A 20,172-nucleotide genomic window follows, 5' to 3' on the forward strand; every position below is an offset into this window, starting at 1 on the left:
GTGGTGATGTTTTCAACCACCGACGCAGGGAAAGAGAGGGAGGGGAGAGAGGGAGTGAGGGGAGGAGGGAGGGAGATTCCAATCAGCTCTGCATAAATGCTGCTCAAGAGCAGTCTTTGACAGGCAGAGGCTGTGGCTGAGTATGGGTTGATACAGAGCTGTCTACACCAGCACTTAACCACTACTAGGACCTGTCCAAAGCAGAGAAGGGAATGGGGAACTAGGACAAAACACACAAAAATGAGGTGTTTCTTTTGTACTCACTTGTAAATACAATGACTAGGATGATGGCTATATCAATGAAGAGGAACTGAAAATCCCCAAGATTGCTCAGGATCTAAAAGAAAAGACAGCAAACCATTGTAAAACAGATTTGAATATATTCAAATGCTAGCCTAACTTGTCTTAATTACACATTTTATTATATATATATAATATATATATATATTATATATATAATATATATATATATATATATAATATATATATAGCTAGCTATAATCGATGTCAATCATATAGGTTCAATTAAGTAATATAATCTGTCTGTAAACAACTGGAAAGAAGTTAATTCACCATGGCTTTCCTTTAAATATTAAACTGAAGGCACAACTCATTTGCATCTGCCTTCAGAGAACCACAGAAGCAAAGACTGATGTAAAGATCAAAGCTGTTCCAGGCACGCACTACGTAAGGGTTAAAGATTGTGAAACAAGTGGTTTTGAAAGAGTAGACTGAACGCTTGCACTCACCGAGTAAAGAAGGGTGACACTGAGATATTGGATGATGCTGTACAGAGCCATAAACTTGAACACGCAGAAGGAGGTAATTAATGCTGCACGGCCTTCCCTGCAACAGGAAACACAGAAGTTAAAGAAAACGGACAACCCATTAAAATACATGATCAGTTAAACAATGATCACACACACACCCCTTTCTTGTGCTGAACACCTCCTGGTTCTTTGACCATTTTTTATACTTTAAAAGCAATATATTACTGTTTGCCAGCACTGCCACCTACTGGTTGCCACATTGTAGAACTGTAGTTTGAGTTTCAGAGCTTCTACCTTTTTTTTTCCCAACAAGTTTAAATGCTGCTAGTTCCAAATGTAACAGATGTGTTCTCTTTAGAAAAGGAGTTGGTAATTACGTGTATCGTTTTTTCTACTTGCTTGTTCATGAACTATTATATTTATAGCTTAAGCCTGACGTGAAATGTAAAACAAAGGATCCTGGACAAAAGAATAAACTGTGAATAGTACTTTAAGAGCACCACAGACCAACCACACGCATACAGTGGCACCCTGTAGTTGTATCTCATCGGTATCAGACTGCATTATTGAACCTATTTTCTTTACTACCTGATCAGGCTCGGCACACAGGAGATGTTGGGAGTTCGGGATGTGAACGGGGATGCCACGGAGGCCTCGAGCTCGGATAGAGAGATGCCGCTGTCTGCTCTCTTTAACGCCTGGTCAATAAAGGGTACACTTTTAATAACATGACTGACCCACCACAGCATTGTCCCCACATCACATCCGTCTTTACAGCTGCTGTCTGACGAGGAGCCAGAAGTGCACATGTGAAAGTTAGATTAGCTTCCTTGTGCTGTTGAAAATTATCAGTAAGATTAAGTGGGACAAGAAGAGAAATATTTGAAACAACTGAAACTTGGCCTCTTGGGTAAATAAAGTAGGGAATTACTTTTAGCAGGGTAAATGTGAAATGTGTTGGCCAGCTGATTTATGCCCATAATGTGTAATTATTATAAATACGATGCTGCGATACAGACAACACGGGACACGGCAAACATAATCAAATGCTTGTTTTAACCACTTGACCTCCAAGTGCCTTAGCCTCACCCACTTCCACACAAGTGGAAATCACTGTTCATGCTATACAAAATAAAAACATACTTACACCACAGTCGTTTGCACCATCGCCACACATGCCAACAAAGTAACTGGAAAACAAAAAGAGCAATGCATTAAAACGCAGCAAAGCCGATCAGCCAACATTTGCCAGCTGTACCTAGAATAATTTCATTTACGCAAAAGCTTGCAGCCAAAATTGTATGACAGTCTCAGAATGCTGTTATCAAGCTTTGTTACAGAGGCATCTTTCATCAAACAAATGTAATAAGCAGGTCTCTACATACAGGTCAAAATGGATGTGATACACACATCTGTAAACAGGAGAGGGCACCTCATCATACTGTATCCCCAGTGTGCTAAAGAATGAACAGTGTAAGAACTGGTTATCTAGATCAGTTATTTTCAAACTTTTTAGGCCACATACCCCTTTCCAGAAAATCTAGTCTATCGTGTACCCCCATCTGAGATAGGGTCATAATATACCTATGAAAACATAAAAAAAAAAAAAGTATTTTCTAATTACTAGGCTTAAGTACTTACTGATGTTAAATGAATATATATAATTTTAAATGTTACCTACCAATGTGATAGATATACCTGCTTTTTATAACAGATTGCAGTAAAACTACACCCTGATTAGTAAACAATGCAGCCCCTACTAGACAATGTTATGTTATTCTGTATTTTAAAATGAACAAACAGGACTTCAAGTTACAAAAAAATTAAAGTGGGTCATTAACAAATAAATAAATAAATGAATAAAAAACAGGATTCAATTTGCTGGCTCAGAAGGCACAGGGAAGGAGGAGGGGCTAGAGTTCAGCCAGTTACTGTTAATGCAAAACTGCTGTCAAACTAATTTAAATAAAATTAAAACTAAAAATGCTATGCAAAATGATTTCAAAATCCAGACCAATAAGTGGCAAAAGTCCAAAAACAGGTTATGCTTTTGAAAACAAAACTAGCGTTCTAATTTAAAATAAAAATCTGAAAGCAATTCAACACAAGTCGTGCATTTCTTCCAACAAATGCAGAAGTGTAAAGAAAACAGACTGGGCATTTTGCACATTTACAAATACAGGCATCTGGTAGCATGCAGAACTGTGAATATTGAATAACACATTAAAATGTGTGGTTTTTTTTTTGGTTTTTTTAACTTTAATGTTAAGTTTAACACTTGAGCTGGACATTAAAAATGCTATGTGTGTCTTGTGCAGTATCGAATCCTTTTTTCACTTATTTTTTTTGAAAACTAATTTTTGTTTGGAAAGTTAGAACTGCTTGATCAGAATTTTTCAAAAAAACACAAATGTACAAGTTTCCTGACTAGAACTGCCAGGCAGTTTTACGGCTCCCAAGCCCCAGTACCAGTCTAAGCGTGCTGAGTTCTCAATATTCCATGTATTTAAAATCAGCAACTTCAACAGTTCTATAGAAGAAATTTTAAGTTTTTTTTTTTGTTTTGTTTTGTTTTTTTCAAAAATGCATCAGGCGGCCATCATGTTTAACGCACCATGTTTAACGCACAATCGGCATTTTTGAAAATGTAAATTTTACCACCACAGGCACGACAGTTTTCAAGTTTGGAGTTAATCAAGTGAGCCATTTTTAAATTTAAGCAGTTTAAAATAGAAGAAAAAAATGTAGGAGTGGCAGCCATATTGTTTCACGAAACATAACCATTTTGACATTTGTATTCTGCTGTCACCAGAACGATTCCTACCAAGTTTGAAGTCTGTTGGTCAGACAGTTTTGAAATAAAAGCAGTTTGCTCTTTAGGGCGCATTTTGGTGAAATTTGTGGCAGCCAATGTATCCAGCTTGTTACCTGCCAAATCAGAATCTGATCAGTCACAGAGCTTCGAAGCAGCATCCGTTTAAATTTTTGGGAAGAAAAATAAATAAATAAATAAAATAATACATTTAAAAAACTAACAGCAATAGGCTTCCCAAGCCTTGCTTGGAAGCCTAATAACACAGCTGTGTACAACTGTAGTGACTTCACTGTCTAAGTAGGGCGGCACAGCTGCCTGTTAAACTCAATAATACTGTTATTTAAACACACAGATAAAATACACTTAACTGATTAAACTAAACTACAAACACTGAACATTTAATCTCCAGAAAGCGAATGTACCGAGTAAATACTCTACATTTTTAAAAGCAGCAACATCATACAAGGATTATAATTTGTTTTCTTTTTAGCCTACAGACTGCAGAACCACCGCATTGCTGTTTAAATATGTAATTTAACCATGTGTGCGCTCAACGCTCACTCACTGTCAGCAGCCGTTTGGGTGTTTATAGTTAAGCTCGCCCAACAGAATGGAAACATACACCAGTACGGCTGTGGTTTTATTTGAAAGATTCAACATTGTTAAATCAATTGCTAAGACGCAAAGTACTACAATGTGGTAAATAAATAAATAAATAAAAATCTGTTGTTCGCCATTACAGGATTTTTCTCCCGTACCCCCCGAGGAGCGCTGGAGTACCCCCAGGGGTACGCGTACCCCAGTTTGAAAACCGCTGCTCTAGATACAAGTCCAGTTCTCAAATGCTACATACACACACGTCATACAGGGATAGGAATCTATAAAAAACTAAGAAATGCAGTCTTTGTACTCACTCTACACTCTGTAATGCTTCCACCAGTTGTGTCTTCTGATCAGGAGCCATTCTAGCAAACACAGTGCCATGCAGTACTAGCTATAGGGAGAGAAATAAAACCATGAGTCGTTATTCTTTTTGACAGTAAAATGTGCAGAAACAAGCAGGGTTTAGTTTCGATTATTCACTTTGTGCCCACCATATCAATAGCACTGCAGCTAAAGTATTGTAACGGTTGGCTATCTGGGGTGCCAGGCAAATGCATAATCTACCATATTTAATTGTCACCAAACCACTATTAGGATATAGTAATTGACTTTTCTATATGTGACACCACTACACCCTATATATGCCCAGGGAATAATAACTCTGCAATTAAGATATATAAACAGGACGGAGAAGGGACAAAACAGTTAAAGAAGAAGCACTAATGAACCATTCAGTCCTCAAGTTTTTTATTACACTCAAAGTAGCAAGCAGGCCTCTTGGTTACTGACCCAGGGATCTAACAAATGGAAATACTAGTCAATTACCTCAATCTACCAATCTACCAATCACACTATTAATTAACTAAACTGAGCCCAACAAATTATATTGCACATTATTATATATTGCACATACGGTTATATTGCACTTAGATATTGAACCAATGACATATGAATGTGTTTTTACACACTTAATAAGCTCATTATATTACACATAAGTAGCTAACATATTGCACATAACATTTCTTAAAACAGTGAGCATTGTCTCAAACCACCGAATTAAAAGCACAAGCAACATTTCAATTTCAAAATCTCAAGTGATCAATCATCATGATTTAAGACCATTCATTATGCTATACTGTTTCTAATTGTTGTCTTACCCAACACTATTCTTAACTTGCAATATTCAATAAAACTAAAGTCAATGGCTTACCTATGCTATGCAAATATAAATAATAAAACTATATAGCATAACTAATAAGGTTGCAATGCATTGCAATACATTAAACAAATTGCACTCTCATAACATGTAACCCAGCACAGAATATATTCATTAAATGTTGCGCAAGAGTTCCAGCAAGTTTATCCAAAGCAACAGGAGAAATGAAAGAATAAATAAAATGCATCTGGGCGTAAAAACGAGTCACAATAAATTTCAATTAGCTTTAAAGCAATTAAGCTGGTAGCATGTTCTCCTTTTCCACCGTAATCAAATCAGCATGAAAGTTAAGATAGTTCAAAGAAAAAACAATTGTCCCGATGAGGAAACACCAATAGTAGAAAAGTTTATATTCGGCAGCAACACGTCTCCACACGCACTCCAGCCACAGCTCCCACTGCAACACAGCTCACTCGAATAATTAGTTATTTCTTCCTTCACTATATTCTATAAAACATCCAACAGCTATGCTTGAAAAAATAAACAAAGCACAGCTAAACTTGTTATCTTCAATAACGTGCCGCCGTATTTTCAAAACTGCTTTCCCAATCTCTCTCTCTTGCTCAGCTCATATCTCCCACAACACACCTTGCGCACAACTTCCTCCCGTCATGCAACAGTGCTAGCTTTATATCCCTGCCCTGCAATCCCAACGTTACGTAATCATTTTTTTATTTATTTTTTTTCCCCTTAAAAGGCAGCACGTAAAAAAGGTTGTAGTTGAGGTAATTTGGTCTTCTTAAAAAAAAAAAAAAGCAAACAAAAAAAACAACACACAACATGAACCACCACCAGTAACCACACACACACCTTCTGGAGGAGGTCCTGGAAGTGCTCTGCTATGACAGCGAAGGACTTCCCACTCATTGCAAAGTGATAGTGCTCCATGCTGTGCAATGCAGCCCCTGAGCTCTCCTCTTCCAGCCTGATGTGAACTTCCTGAAAGCAAGCAGATAGGAGGTTTACAGCCAACATAAGCAGATCAATGGCACGTTCCCGTTGTGCAGAGGTTACAACAGTGTTGATAAGAACTGTCAGAGGTGTAGTACTTTAACCCAACAGAGCACAGGACATCGCTGGTCTTGTAAAGCCTTGTACAAAACAGGTAGCAAATGAAGCCAGTGATATACTGTCTGTTCACATTTCAATATTTGAACGAAAGTAAATGGTTACTGCCAACACAACATTTATTGGTTGGCTGTTGTTCAAGGATATGTTTTGTTCATTTTTTGTTATTAGTTTTATTTTTGTTTTGTTTATTTGAAATAGCATATTCCATTTCCAAATTCCCAGGAATAAATAAATATATATATACATATTTATTCCTGGGAATTTGGAAATGGAATATGCTATTTCAAATAAACAAAACAAAAATATATATATATATATATATATACACCACCACACACCACACACACACATTATATATATATATAATATTATATATATATATATATAGAGTTACTATGGCATCAAAAACAAAGCAGGAAGCCCAACATTCAAAGAACATTCATTAATTCTTTATACCTTTCTCTTACACTGTTGCCCAGCGTGAACAGATATGTAATATTCTGGGCTCCAAAGTGTTTATGCTACAGTATCCCACAACCATGTTAACTTTCTACCAAAATATTATTCCTGGGCATATGCTTACTACATTCTTCCACAGTTTAATCTTCTGTGCACTCTAGCACACTTTGTTGACTGCCTGGTTTGTTTAGCTTCTCAGCTGCAGACAAAGGTAGGAAGCAGGAGTATCTGCATGTATATACACTCTTCGTAATTTAATAACTGTAATAAAAATGTAATAACTTGGATGTAAAAACAAAATAATTTTAGTGTGTTCATCAACAGACGCCACCTACCTCTGGGTTTGAACCTGCCATGCTGGCATGCTCGGGTGGGTTATCAGCATAGTGCCAATTAATCATAGCGGTCTGCCCGTCTTTAGGGGGTAGTGCATCTGCTATTATTATTCTGTCTTGAGGAGGAATCATTCCACAGTCCCGAGCCACTGAGATAGCTGTCAACATGTTATCCCCTGTGAAACAAAATATGCAATCAGGGTAAGACAATGAAACTCATTGCAGTTTTGTTTTCTAAAATCCTCATTCTGCAATGTGAGGCATCAGAATTAAACTCCTTATTTCTTGAGGTGTAAAAGGTAAGCACGCCTCCTCCCCCACCTGTGACCATGACAGTGCGAATGCTGGCCCTTCGCAGGTCTGCCAGAACTCCAGGAGTCTCCGCTTTCAGTTTGTTCTGCATAATGATCAGGCCAAGGAACTGCATGTTACTCTCGATGGTGTCTCTACAAAAGCAGGAAATAAAGCGACCCTCAGGAAACAGGCTCAGTCTGAACTGCCTGAATTTTCCCCATTCCCAACTACTGGAACCGAACCGTCTTAAACTTATATTTGAGAGAAAATCAAAAAGACATAGGGAATTCTACACAGCCATTAAGAGTGAGAGAAGAGAGGGCTTTTAAACCCAGTTGCAATCTAATCTGTGCTCCAGGTTGCAAACTAGAAGTGAGCTTGTTCACTCAGCAGGAGCGGTGTTGAAGGGTACCTGCTGACGTTCTGTACTTTGTGCCATGCGAGTTTTGACTCGAGTTTCCGATGGGCCACGGCAATGACTCTGAATCCCTGCTTGGTGTACCCTTCCAAAACCTCAGAGAAATTGTGGGGCACTACAAGTTTAAAAAAAAAAAAAAAAAAAAAAAAAAAGCGCTCTTTATTTATTGATATTGACATTTACCTACTAAACAGAATGATTGTATTTATACTGTTTACTGCTAATTTCAATTCAAGACAACAATAATGCATGCTAAAGGCAGATGTATTGAATGTTAGAAGCCAAACATATTTATATTTTAAATGTATTGCAGACTGCAATAAATACATACAGCTGAAATAAAGTAAGGCTTTGGCATTCACGCATTCAGGAAACTTTACTACAAATAAAAAATAAACTGTATTGCTTGCTAAACAATATTATTTATTTATATTTATATATTTATATATATATATATATATATATATATATATATATATATATATATATATATATATAATATATATATATATATATATATATATATATATAGCTGGAAAGGGGGGGGGGGGGAGCAGATGCGTTGCATTGCATATGCAATTGAAGAGAACAACAAACCCTGACCTGTTTCCTGTTTACAAAGGCTAGCAACTACCTCTGGCGCCCCCTTCAAGTAGGCATCCATGCGCTTCTCCCCGAGAAGCCGCGCAACCACACTCATCCTCTGGAGTGCCGAGGAGAAGGGGAACTGACGCACAATCCCTATCTCATAGGAAGGCTGCGGGAGAACACAAGGGCATCTCATTCACCAGCATACCAGCAAATGCAGAAAGACATGTCAGCAAAAAAAAAATTTATATATATATACACACACACACATAGATACACACTAATAAAAAAAAACTGAACTCATTGGAATCTTATACAGCTCCTTTATATAAATATATATTTTAAAAAAAGAAAAAAAAACCCAACATGTTTAATATTTTACATAGACAGGTAGAAGTGGGATCCTGGACTTATACACTGTAAATATGGAAATGTACATTTTGGTAGTCGATGTTTACTGTTTTATATGCTTGAGAACAACATGTACATAGACTTTAAATGTCTACTATACAAAAAACAACTTCTACAACTACCACTGCTACTAGCAATAATTGAAAGTCTTTTATTCGTCAATGTTGTCTCCCTGAGTGGTGACTAAATTCTGTCCACAAGGGGGCAGCAGAGTTCTTCATCAGAGGCTGTAGATATGGCAGTGCTCCAGCAAACATCAAAGGACTGACTGCTAGATTACTGAAGGACATCAACAACTGCCATTTGCAGGGTGCGGCTTACAATTAAAGAAAAAGTAAAAGCTGTCAGGCTAAAATCTAATAGGGTGGGGGAGGAGTGTATTTTAGAATGACCAATTATTATTTTTATGTAATTTTCCCCCAAATTTGGAATGTCCAATTTTTTTTTTTTCTCGTCACCGCAGCGAGTCCCCATATAGCACAGACATTCTGAGGGCGTGTGAGCATCCTCCGATCTCACAAGTCTAAAGCCAGAATCGCTTTTACTCCCAGCAATCCAGACCAGAGGTGAGCGGGGCTACCGATCCTAAAGAACAGAGGCCAGCCCTGCCTCTTATCCACTCTGAATGTGCGCGGTGTCTGGCCAGTAGGGTTCGCTGTTGGACGATGAGAAGCATTTCCCATTCCCCTCCCCAGCAGCAACAGAGCCAATGTGACCCATCTCTCTTGGGGTTCCCAGCGAAGTTCGGCCTCTTTGCACAGCCTGGACGCGAAATGGCGCCGTCCAAGCTGTGTGACTCATCCAGCGCTCCCCCCACCCCCGGGGGACCCCGGGTGGCTTCTAGAATGACTAAGGAAGCTGTTCAAATTAAGGAAGCTGTTCAAATTAAATCAGCAAACAATCAGCTAGTGTAGTCTACAGACACTTAAAATGCCTAATTGAGTACTGTACTGGTAAAGCAGTTTGGTGCCAGCTGCGTGCTAGACGTACCATATCCTGATCGGCAGAGGCCTCTGCTTCAGGAAGGAGCTGTTTGGGTGGTTTAACCACCGTGGGCATTATGCGGTTATGCAGTGCCGTCTCCTCCTCCGTTGCTTCTTCCAGAATCTGAACACAAAGTACAGCAAAAAAGATTCAGTCCCACTGCCAGTGCCGTCACAGTACTGGTTGTGCAGTACAGAGGAGACTGGAGCAGCTGTGTGCTGTGTAAATAAACAGTGCAGATGTGCTCACCCAACCAGTCGCCGCAAACATTTTGAGATCAAGCGGATCCCCTGAAAGCTTTCCTTCGATCTTAGTGAGAGAGTGACACGTTGCCATGCAGGCCACAAACTGAGATTTTACCAGGTCTTCCTTACAGGCATGTGTTTCTGAAAGAAGAAAACTGGGGAAAAACAAAACAAAACAAAACTAGAAATCAGCAGAGATCAGACAGGTAAAGTGGAGCAGCAGTTAATGGCCATGGTTCCAAACAGCAAGATAGCCCAGAGTGTCCATTTTTATAGTATGGTTCATGATAAACAGTAAAAGAGATATAAAATAAAAACAACTTCAATCCCAAAATGTTGCCTACCCCTACCTCCCTCACAAAAGGAAGGACTGTCCAGAGGTTCAGCTATTTCTTAGTTGAGGTATGTTCAACAGGCTATACTGTTTGTATATGTATATCCTGCTGCTCCATGATTTGCCATTTATTTTTTTATATATTTATTTATTTATTTATTTTTTAAACTAGTGCTAAACGGCAATTCTGAACACATCCATGCCTGTTTAAAATGTCTCTACCTGCTATTTTCCACCCTTTGGATGCCCCAGAGGTCTAAACCATCTTCGGTAAGCGTTCCAGTCTGTTTGAACAAGCAAAACAAACGATACAGATTACAGGTGCCCACTGTACTGCTGTTATTAAGGGATATATAGATACAGAGGCAGCACTCCTTTCTCTGACCTTGTCGAAGCAGACGAGATTCAGCTGCCCGCAGATGTTGATCCTCTGGGGGCTGATGCAGAAGATCCCGATGCGTTTGAGACGGCGCTGCGCATAGACGATCCCCGCAGTCATGGCAGCAGGCAGTGCGGGGGGCACAGTGATGGTGATGATGTCCAGTGACTCTATGATGATGGTGTGGAATGGCACCTGGGGGGGGGGGGGGGGGGGGGGGGGGGGGCTACAGTTAATCTGATATCTGTAGCTGATAACTGCAGCGCACTGCTCCGAGGTACTGTGCCATACCTTGTTCATGATGCTGTGGACAATCGTGTAGATAAAACCAATCCCAGCCACCACAACAAGACACAGCAAAAAGAGGTAGGCATCATGGTACAGTTTAAAATCAGTCGGTTTCGGGTATAGGATGGATCGCACCAGCCGTCCTTTTGAAGTGCTAAAGCCTACAGAATAGAGAAACTTTTTAAAATACAGATAAAAAATAAAAAAAAATTTAAAAAATTTAAAAAATGATTTAAGCCCAGATGTTTCAACACAGATGTATTGTCTGAAGGGGCAGGATTTGGTTTTTTATATCCACTGTTTATTTAACAATAAAACATTCTCTGAAAAGTCAAGTGCTGCCCTAGTGCAGCACATTTTGTTCAATGCTTTGTTAAAACACACATTTTGTTTCTTATGCTGGAAAGTTAAACTATGTACACGGGGGAATGCAGGAAAGGAGAGCCCATTTCCAGATCTTACATGGTTTCTTCTTCGTCCCACCAGTGCACGTTTATGCAGCTCTTACCAGTTGTGACCACCACAGCTTTGACAAGCTCCCCAGAATAAAAGCGTGTCTGGATAACGTTGGTCCCGCAGAACAGCGTGTGCCGCTTGTGCAGCTCTGAACTGTAGACCTCATCCTCCTCCGTTCCCTTTGCGCTTCTGCTGGGATTCGGCAGGTTGGTCTTTGTGACAGGAACACTTTCACCTGGGTGAAAAACAAACTATTACAATACATAGATTCTCATTCCACTGCTAAACATATTAGTATTGTACGCACGTGGGCATCCAATATTTCTTTGTTAGTATGGCAGGAAGTATGAATCCATTCACAGGACAGGTTGTGGGAAGAGGCTGGCCCGCTTACCTGTCAGCATGCTCTCGTTGACTATACAAGTGCCGCTCACCAGAACCGCGTCACAGGGCATGATGGTCCCATTGGCTGGAATCACCATGATGTCACCAGGGACCAGGTCTGTGGACATGGCCTCCTCTATCACTAGAACCGCAAAAGAACAGAAAATTAACAAGGAAATGTTTACAGAAGTCATTTGCATATGAAAAATAGGTTTTATAATTTGGTCTATGTCCATCAGGACCTAAAATAACTGTGAACCATAGTCTTGAGAGGTAACAGTCTAGTGCATTAACCCACTGTGGCATCTAAAGAAGCTTCACAAGGTAATATAAATCAACTGTATGCTGTAGTACTACGATCCAGAACTTCGGAATTTAAACAACTTTTGATATATACCGATCAAAAACAACCTGCGATTACACTGGCTTTCCCATCCATCTTATTTACAAACCAAAAAGTGTTTCCTACCCCCTAAGATACCACTAGAGGCCTGTACTGTCATTGGGGTCTGTAAATTCAATGGGAGCACATCTGCATTGCACTAACCTCAATTACATCACATCTCCATTGCACTAACCTCAGTTACATCACACCAGAGGGCTTTGTTGGGATTTAAACAAACCCAAATATGTTCCCCTTATAAATTAGCTAACTAGACAAGCTGCAGATATAGCAGCATAACTACTACACTGAGCTAATTTACAGCATGTAAGTTTTATACACAGAAATGTGTGTGTATAAAGCTTCACATTTCGTGTTTATAGTACAGTAACTACCTCATCTGAGTATACAGGTAATTGTTCCCCAATCAATGCATATTTTTAACTTGTGCCTTTGAAGTCTTTTTTTTTTTTAATTTAAAAAACGGAATACACGTTTTATTTCACTCCTACAGGGCTTCCACCTACCATTATTGGCTCTGCACACGGAGACTCTGACAATACTGTGGGTCGCCACCATGTCATGCAGCATCACATATTGCTGAAAATAACGAGAAGCCAGTCAAACTGTTACTTTCACAGGTAGATAACGAGTCCTGTCTAGTTTGGGAATCTACAATGTATAACTCTCCTTGTGCAAGAGTGTAAACTACAGCATATAACAGAAACCTGACTGCCGTTGCAATTCCTTTGAAAACTCAGCATCAAAGCACACTTCAAGGATGTGTATATACAGGGAGATGTCAACCGTGAAGGGTTGCGCTTCACAAAGAGCGCACTGATCCTCCAATGATACAGCGTGTAATTATCAGAAGACCCGACGTGTCTCCATCCCGGGCAGTGGACCATGCATCATTCACCTTTTAGATTTCTTGGAATGGGCAGGATTAAAAATGGCTAACATGGTTAATGTCAGATTTATAAAATGCTCCTACTGGAGTGCAGTGAGCCAGCGGCCACCACCTCTTACCTTTTTGATGGTGTACAAAGAGGTGGCTATTGATATGACTGACATGATGACAATGGTCAGGGCGTAGTAGTAATATTCGTCAGCACTCCACAGAATAACACTGAAAAGCTGGAATATGTAGAAAGGGTTCAGGACCTAGAGAGGGGATGAATAGCCAAGCGGATTAATAAACACAACTGTGGTTGAGCGCTAATGGCATTCACTTAGGATTACTTTCTTTAGGGACTATACCAAGATAACAAGCACACCACATGATTTTGCAAACATAGGAGTTTCTTTTGAATACTTATAAAAAGCACAATATATTTGTATACAGCACATCCCATTCTTGCAGGGCTACAGTATTTACACACTACTATCCTGTATACTGTGCTTTTAAAACATGTATAAATTGGCAATCTTCATTTAACCCGTTGCAGTCCATTTATTCAGCACTCATCAGGCACGTCGGGTCCAATTTATTTTCACAACAGCTGTTTATTTTATACATGCTGTTTAAAATATTTTTTCAGAGTAAAACAGGTTCAAAAGGCATTGAATCACAAAAAAAAAAAAAAAAACTTGTTATTGTATCTACAACCAAACCCCACCCCTTGTTCGCTGTATTTTTCACACAACTCTTTATAGATGTGCATACTGACTAATCCTCTCCTGATCACTCGTTTTATCATCAAACTCCTCAATAATGTTCTCCAAGTCTTTATTTTATTATTATAACATCTCAAAAAGCTCAGCAGATGTCTGATATTCTTTGAGCGCTGGATGCAGAAGCAGCTACCTCCTTTGTTATGTCCATGTTCTCTCTGTAATGCATAGGGCTATGAAATACACCCCCTTTTTTTCAGTTTCATTTGGCTCCTATCGGTCTCAGTCAGTTTTCTCTGCTTTTTCCGGAGAAAAAATGACTAGAGACCTGTGCTTTATGTCTTTTTGATGATGTCGGACAGGGTCTGACATTTGACTGGAAAGGGAAAATTGTAACGTTGGACCTGGTCCAACATAGGACTGCAAAGGGTTAAAAGTATGTTCAGTAGTACTTCTTTCTCAGTAGTAGTAGTGGTATGATAGCAGCCTGTTCTGTACAACAAACAGCGCAGTCCAGACTTGAATCACAGCCCAATGTCTTCATCTACATGAGCATTTACTGAGAAGTGTTTGTTTGCTTCTTTATTGGTTGGAAAACAGAAAGACATCTCATACCTCCTTAATAAGCAGTTTAAAAATCGAAGGCACTTTCACAGCAATTTCATTCTCTCCAAAAAACAATCTCCTGCAACAGACAAAACAACACACTCATTAAGCTTAAAGTCAGTAAAAGCATGTTCGGCCCTGGGAGAACCTCGTCTGAAAATGTCTTGACGCTCACTTCCTATCCAACAGGCAGGAACTTAAACTGCACTACCTGTAATCCTGCTCATCTTCTGTCAGTCCTTTGCTGTGATCATCATGAACAGAAGAACACTTGACTCCCAGATCCTCCAGTCCCCTAGAGAAAGAGAGAGAGATAAGGAGACCTGAACATGCCTTTGTAAAACACTATTTTTGATATACTGAATTTCTTACCTGTTTAATATCCTGTTGTGTGTGCTCTCTACTGGTCTCTATTGACATCACTGCTAAGATTTTTATTTAAAATGCTTAACAACTATTCCAGCCAATAAATCCTTATCCTGACACTTCAGAAACTCCGCTCTTAGAAGGATAAAATGTAATGTATGCCCCTTTGGGGCAACAGTGTGTTTTAGTGACTGAAAATCCAAATACAAAGGGATAAATGTGCACCACTAGTGGTCATTTCTCAATCCAGATTTGATGGAACAGTTACAGCGTCTGATAAATACTGATCAACAACAACAGAGAATGGTAAGAGAAGACACATGATGTAACTGGATATTAAAACAAGAAGAAATTAGATTACATATACGTGTAGATCATGTCGTCACTAGAAACCGCGCATGCAAGCACGCATTTTTAAATCAGCAGCCTCATCAAGACTGGCTAAACACTGGGGTGGAGAACAAGTGCAGCAGTTGTCTCACAAAATCGCTGAGGTTTGCTATAAATGTGTTGAGGCTTAGCCCACAATGTGGTCTATAATCTTCTGTGGTCTATATGGGGAATGACATTTTTAAAAGTAGTGTGTAGGCTAAAAAGAATAATAAATTTAAAAAATGTTTAAAAAAAAAAAAAAAAAAAAAAAAAAATCAGAAATGTTGCTGTGGGTTGCTGACTATTCAGATGAGCTAAATGCATTTCAATCCCAGCCTTCAATTAATATGCATCTTGTATAGCAATACACATGATTAGATTTTAGAAAGCAGTCATTGGGGGGGAAGGGGTGCTGAATGTCAACGATTGGGGGTGGGGGGGTGGGGGGTGAAGCACATTCGGGCTGCTTGGATAAAATTAAACAAAACAATTTGAGAATGAAGGCAAAATTGGTCTTACTTTAATACTTCAAAATTCTGGCTCATATCATTCCAATAGTACTTCGTGCTGTGGAGGGTGAAATAGCGGATCTGGAAATGAAAATATTCCAAATTAAAATGCTGTTAAGCTGCTTTAAAAAGGCATGAAAAAGCACCTTGCACAGAACTAGAAGGGGGTGATTCAAATGCAAGCTTTAATGTAGTGCAAAAAAAAACAAACAAAAAAACAAACACACACGTTCAGGGCCTCATACTAGACAAAGGCTTGATTTATACCACACAAGGGAGGTCTTATCTATCGGAAAACTATCAGGGGAATGCAACTCACAACTAGCAGCCCCATGCCCAGAGGAAACGCCCTCCTAAATCAGAAACTACTCTTAAATATCTGGAATATAAATCACTCAAGCTTGTCTGAGGGAGGGCATGGAAAGGATTGCATATAAATGTGACATCACGACTTCAAAATTAATAGCTCAGCCCTAAAGTTTGTGTTAAGACCTCGTCTTTTTTTTTTTTTTTTCTTGGTTGCCAGTTCTATGGTGTCTCTGTTCTATTGAGACAGCGTGTGTACAGTTTTGTTAAGCAATCCTCGCTCCCGGGTTACTCGCTGTCTCAGATAAGGACGTTTGGAAGCTGTTGTGATGAGGGGGTTGGTTGCTCAGAGAAAACAAAGCACACCGAATTGCAGGTTTTAAGAGATTATATAAGGAAAAAAAAACAAAAAAGTCACCACCTGAAGGTTATGAGAGAATTGTGACCTTAACCATTGATAACCAAAAAAAAAAAAGTACCTTCGATTTGTTTTGTCTTTTTAAAACTTGAATTTTACATTTTTCAGCAAGCATGGTCTATTGAGATCTTTCATTCTTATTTCATTGAGAATTCTGCTGCAATGTCCTTACAAGACACACACATTAATTTACATTTACATACATAAAATAACTGCAATGTGTTTTACCTGCAAAGGCTGGTATTCTGAATACTTCCTCTCGCAGCCCTCTGTCTGGTTCTCAGCAGGGTGAGGCGTGTGGCCGTTCGCTACAATTCTGGAATCCGGACAGTCGAAAGGGTTCTTCCCAGGAGCCAGCATAACATGAACCTTTGCTCTAAACCATCGCTTGAATTCATCCTAAAAAATATATATATACACATACATACACACACATTATATATATATACACACACACACACACACACACACACACACACACACACACACACACACTTCAGCAAGCTGGTTGAAATTGCCAAAATCCATTTTGATAAATGAGCATTTCACATTTTAATATACACGACAGAAAGAGTTTATTTTATTTTTTTTAAACAATTTGCAACAGAGTAAGTAGCGGTGTTCTGTAAAATACAGCATTACATTCCCCAAGTGTTGCTCAACTGTTTAAATAACGTAGTAGTAATTTCTCTTTTCATTAACATCCGGACAACTTTTTACACTTCAAACTTTAAAATCCTTTTCAACTCTTCAAAATGTCCGCTCTACTGCACTGATAGTGTAAGGATTATTGCCCACACTGTCAAACAGGTAGCACAGCAATAGCGATCCATGATGTGGTATGGAACGGAAAAGCCAGAGCACTAAGGTATTAAATTTTTTTTTTTTAATTTTTTTTATATAAACAACTATTCCGGCAGTGATTTAGGAGAGGACAGATCTCAAACCCCCAGTGCACTGAGCGGACATTTTGAAAAGAGCTTTGAAACAGACTTTAAAATTATGTATAAAAAGTTGTCAGGATGTTAACAATGAAAAGGAAAACAGCAGGTACGTTATTTAAAACAGTTGTAGCAGCACATGGTGACTTATTACGCTATTGTTTTCAGAACCCCACTACTTACTCGAAGTTTGTCCTCTAAAAATACATGCCAAAATAGAAACAAGGAACAAAGCTCTTACTCATAACAAAAGCACATGCCCATTACTCCCTATTAAAGGCTCTGCATTCTTTAAATTTCAAATGATCTACTAAATACAAGGGGTGCCCAATTATCCATTGTATAAGTGCTTACTGCGGATCTTACTCCTGTGATCGAGATAAAACCTGAAACTACCTGACCTAGGCTGTTCCAAGCCTGTTTTTGACTGAGGCACATGCATTGGGACCTGGAAGAGGAAACGCCACTTTCACTTTCTACAGCAGTTCCCTTAAATCGGATACTCACGTGAAAAATGTGACAAAATCCAAACCTCACAACTCCATGACAACCACTGAGACCAAACAAAAACAGTTATCTTTGAATGAATGACAGGGTTACTTTTGCATGTGTGAATCAAACTATCTTCTGAACTCAAGACATTCCGTGCAAAGCGTGCATGGCCAGGGTAGAGTCAGTACAGCGCGTACCGTAGATCTCAGCAGCACCACTTCAGCCTCTCGAATGGTGGTTCTGGTACAAGTGGCTTTCACACACCACTCAGGCATCCAGTAGAGGAGCAGCAACAGGAAGCCCCCTGTCAGGACCACCCCCACGCCAACGATCGCCAGCTTCCAGCGGCACAGCCTGTACCCCGACACGTCCTGCAAGAAAACAGACACGCACACACTGAGACAAGCGGTCGTAAATTAATCAGGATGAGAGAAACATTCATCACCTTGATCCCACGACCACTGTTAGGACACCAACTGCTTTGCATCCGAAGAGCTAACAAAATAACTAAGGGCAATCATGGTTAAACCGAGGCACAACTCACATAACAAACCCAACATGATTTTTACACAACTCAGCCAGGAGACAAAATAGTAATCGTTTTTTAAACAAATGCTATTCTCAAACAGAAGTTCAAAAAAAATACTCCACTGCAATTAACCTCCTCAGAATAATACTGACTCTTCAATACAATAATATTCCATGCTTTTGTAACATATATGAAATCATTTTTAAGTGCAATTTGCACACTGAAGTAAATGTTTTTAAAAGGGATGGGCGTAGTGAAAGTGTGGTATTGTCATTCTCTACAGTGTAGGAGGCCTGACACACATCAGGAAGAAGACACACTGCAGAGCCCCACATCCTCCATACAAACAAACATCTGGAGCCAACACGCGAGAGAGAAGGGAGGATGCAAATCCTGACTCACCATCTCATCCTCCTCCCCTCTGTTCACAACCTTCAGGGCTTCCTTCTCCATGTTACAGCGGAGTCAAGAAACAGCGTTTGATACCTGATGCAACCGAGCCCTGCTACAAGAAGCAAAAAGTAAAAGTAAAACACACCGTTCAATTGCACAACAGGAAAATGAAAAGTTTGTTTGTGGAAATGACGTGCAAATATTTCCTTTATTGTATACTCACTTCTTGGGACAATGGGGGGGGGGGGGGACCCAAAATCTTAACCCTTTTAACACCCTCAATCACAACAAGGCAGGTTAAAATATTGTAGCAGTTTATTAGATTATAATACTAACGGTACAGACTTCTCCTTTGAATGTATATGCTTCTATCAATGTGTCTTCTCAATAATGCATTTAAACTACAGTACAAGTGGAATCCTCTTGCTTTCCTAACATCCAATAAAGGTTCAACATTTCATTCTAACACAGTACATTAACTCCTCTGTCTCGATCTCAGTACAGGCTGCGTGGCTCTGCTAGCCGGTGATGACGTCACTCTGCTGACAGTTCCCTCAGCTCACTACACAGATAGTGGCCCTGCGTCTACTGCTCGCAGGCAATATAACGCTCGTTAAACCCAAGCGTTTATCATTTATTCAAATTACAATTTTTCTAATAAGATATCACAGCTAAGGCTGGACTACAACTGTTTAATAACAATTACATACGTACAGTACCATGTAAAAGTATTTGCCCCCTGTCTGATCTTCTGACCAAATTGAAAAATGTGCACAAATGCAGATCTTTTTGTGGGTTGTAGTAGTATATAGAGGGAGTCTGAAAGAAAAAATGACACCAAACTTTGGTGCTTCTTTCATTTGTCTGGTGTGCAAAGAAATCAAACATGCAATCTTCAGGTGTGAAAGTTATTGCCCCCCCTTAGTTAACTCAACCCAGTGAAAGGGATAATTAGGGTCAGCTGTTTGAATACTTTGGTTAACAATCAGGTCTGATTTGGGCCAGCCCTCCCCAATATAAATCTGACTAACTTTGGCCTTTACCATCAGAGTGAAGTTGTCAGCACACAGGTTCTAGAGGCACATCATGCCACGATCAAAAGAAATTCCTGAAGACCTCCGTGGAAAAAAGTTGTTGATGCCTATCAGTCTGGAAAGGGTTGCAAAGCCCTTTCTAAGGCTCTGGGGCTCCACC

General features: G+C 39.4%; 1 protein-coding gene across 4 annotated transcripts in view; it reads right to left on the bottom strand.

Moving 5' to 3' along the window:
- Positions 1-20,172, bottom strand: part of LOC121322956 (probable cation-transporting ATPase 13A3) — a 48,621-nt gene that overhangs the window by 9,485 nt on the left and 18,964 nt on the right. For all 4 annotated transcript variants that reach the window (XM_041263607.1, XM_041263608.1, XM_041263605.1 and 1 more), the window contains 25 exons: positions 18,988-19,090; positions 18,254-18,427; positions 16,852-17,022; positions 15,910-15,980; positions 14,864-14,947; positions 14,662-14,731; positions 13,462-13,596; positions 12,960-13,032; positions 12,061-12,192; positions 11,719-11,901; positions 11,214-11,371; positions 10,929-11,117; positions 10,766-10,827; positions 10,214-10,364; positions 9,971-10,087; positions 8,585-8,738; positions 7,976-8,096; positions 7,591-7,715; positions 7,270-7,445; positions 6,215-6,343; positions 4,500-4,579; positions 1,918-1,960; positions 1,359-1,468; positions 750-846; positions 265-337 (listed from right to left, as the gene is read on the bottom strand). In XM_041263607.1, the coding sequence (XP_041119541.1) occupies positions 265-337; positions 750-846; positions 1,359-1,468; positions 1,918-1,960; positions 4,500-4,579; positions 6,215-6,343; positions 7,270-7,445; positions 7,591-7,715; positions 7,976-8,096; positions 8,585-8,738; positions 9,971-10,087; positions 10,214-10,364; positions 10,766-10,827; positions 10,929-11,117; positions 11,214-11,371; positions 11,719-11,901; positions 12,061-12,192; positions 12,960-13,032; positions 13,462-13,596; positions 14,662-14,731; positions 14,864-14,947; positions 15,910-15,980; positions 16,852-17,022; positions 18,254-18,427; positions 18,988-19,038 (2,929 nt within the window). In that variant the 5' untranslated portion in view covers positions 19,039-19,090. The remainder of the gene's footprint in view (positions 1-264; positions 338-749; positions 847-1,358; positions 1,469-1,917; positions 1,961-4,499; positions 4,580-6,214; positions 6,344-7,269; positions 7,446-7,590; positions 7,716-7,975; positions 8,097-8,584; positions 8,739-9,970; positions 10,088-10,213; positions 10,365-10,765; positions 10,828-10,928; positions 11,118-11,213; positions 11,372-11,718; positions 11,902-12,060; positions 12,193-12,959; positions 13,033-13,461; positions 13,597-14,661; positions 14,732-14,863; positions 14,948-15,909; positions 15,981-16,851; positions 17,023-18,253; positions 18,428-18,987; positions 19,091-20,172) is intronic.

The sequence above is a fragment of the Polyodon spathula genome, chromosome 11, assembly GCF_017654505.1.
Source record: "Polyodon spathula isolate WHYD16114869_AA chromosome 11, ASM1765450v1, whole genome shotgun sequence".
Taxonomy (NCBI): Eukaryota; Metazoa; Chordata; class Actinopteri; order Acipenseriformes; family Polyodontidae; genus Polyodon; species Polyodon spathula.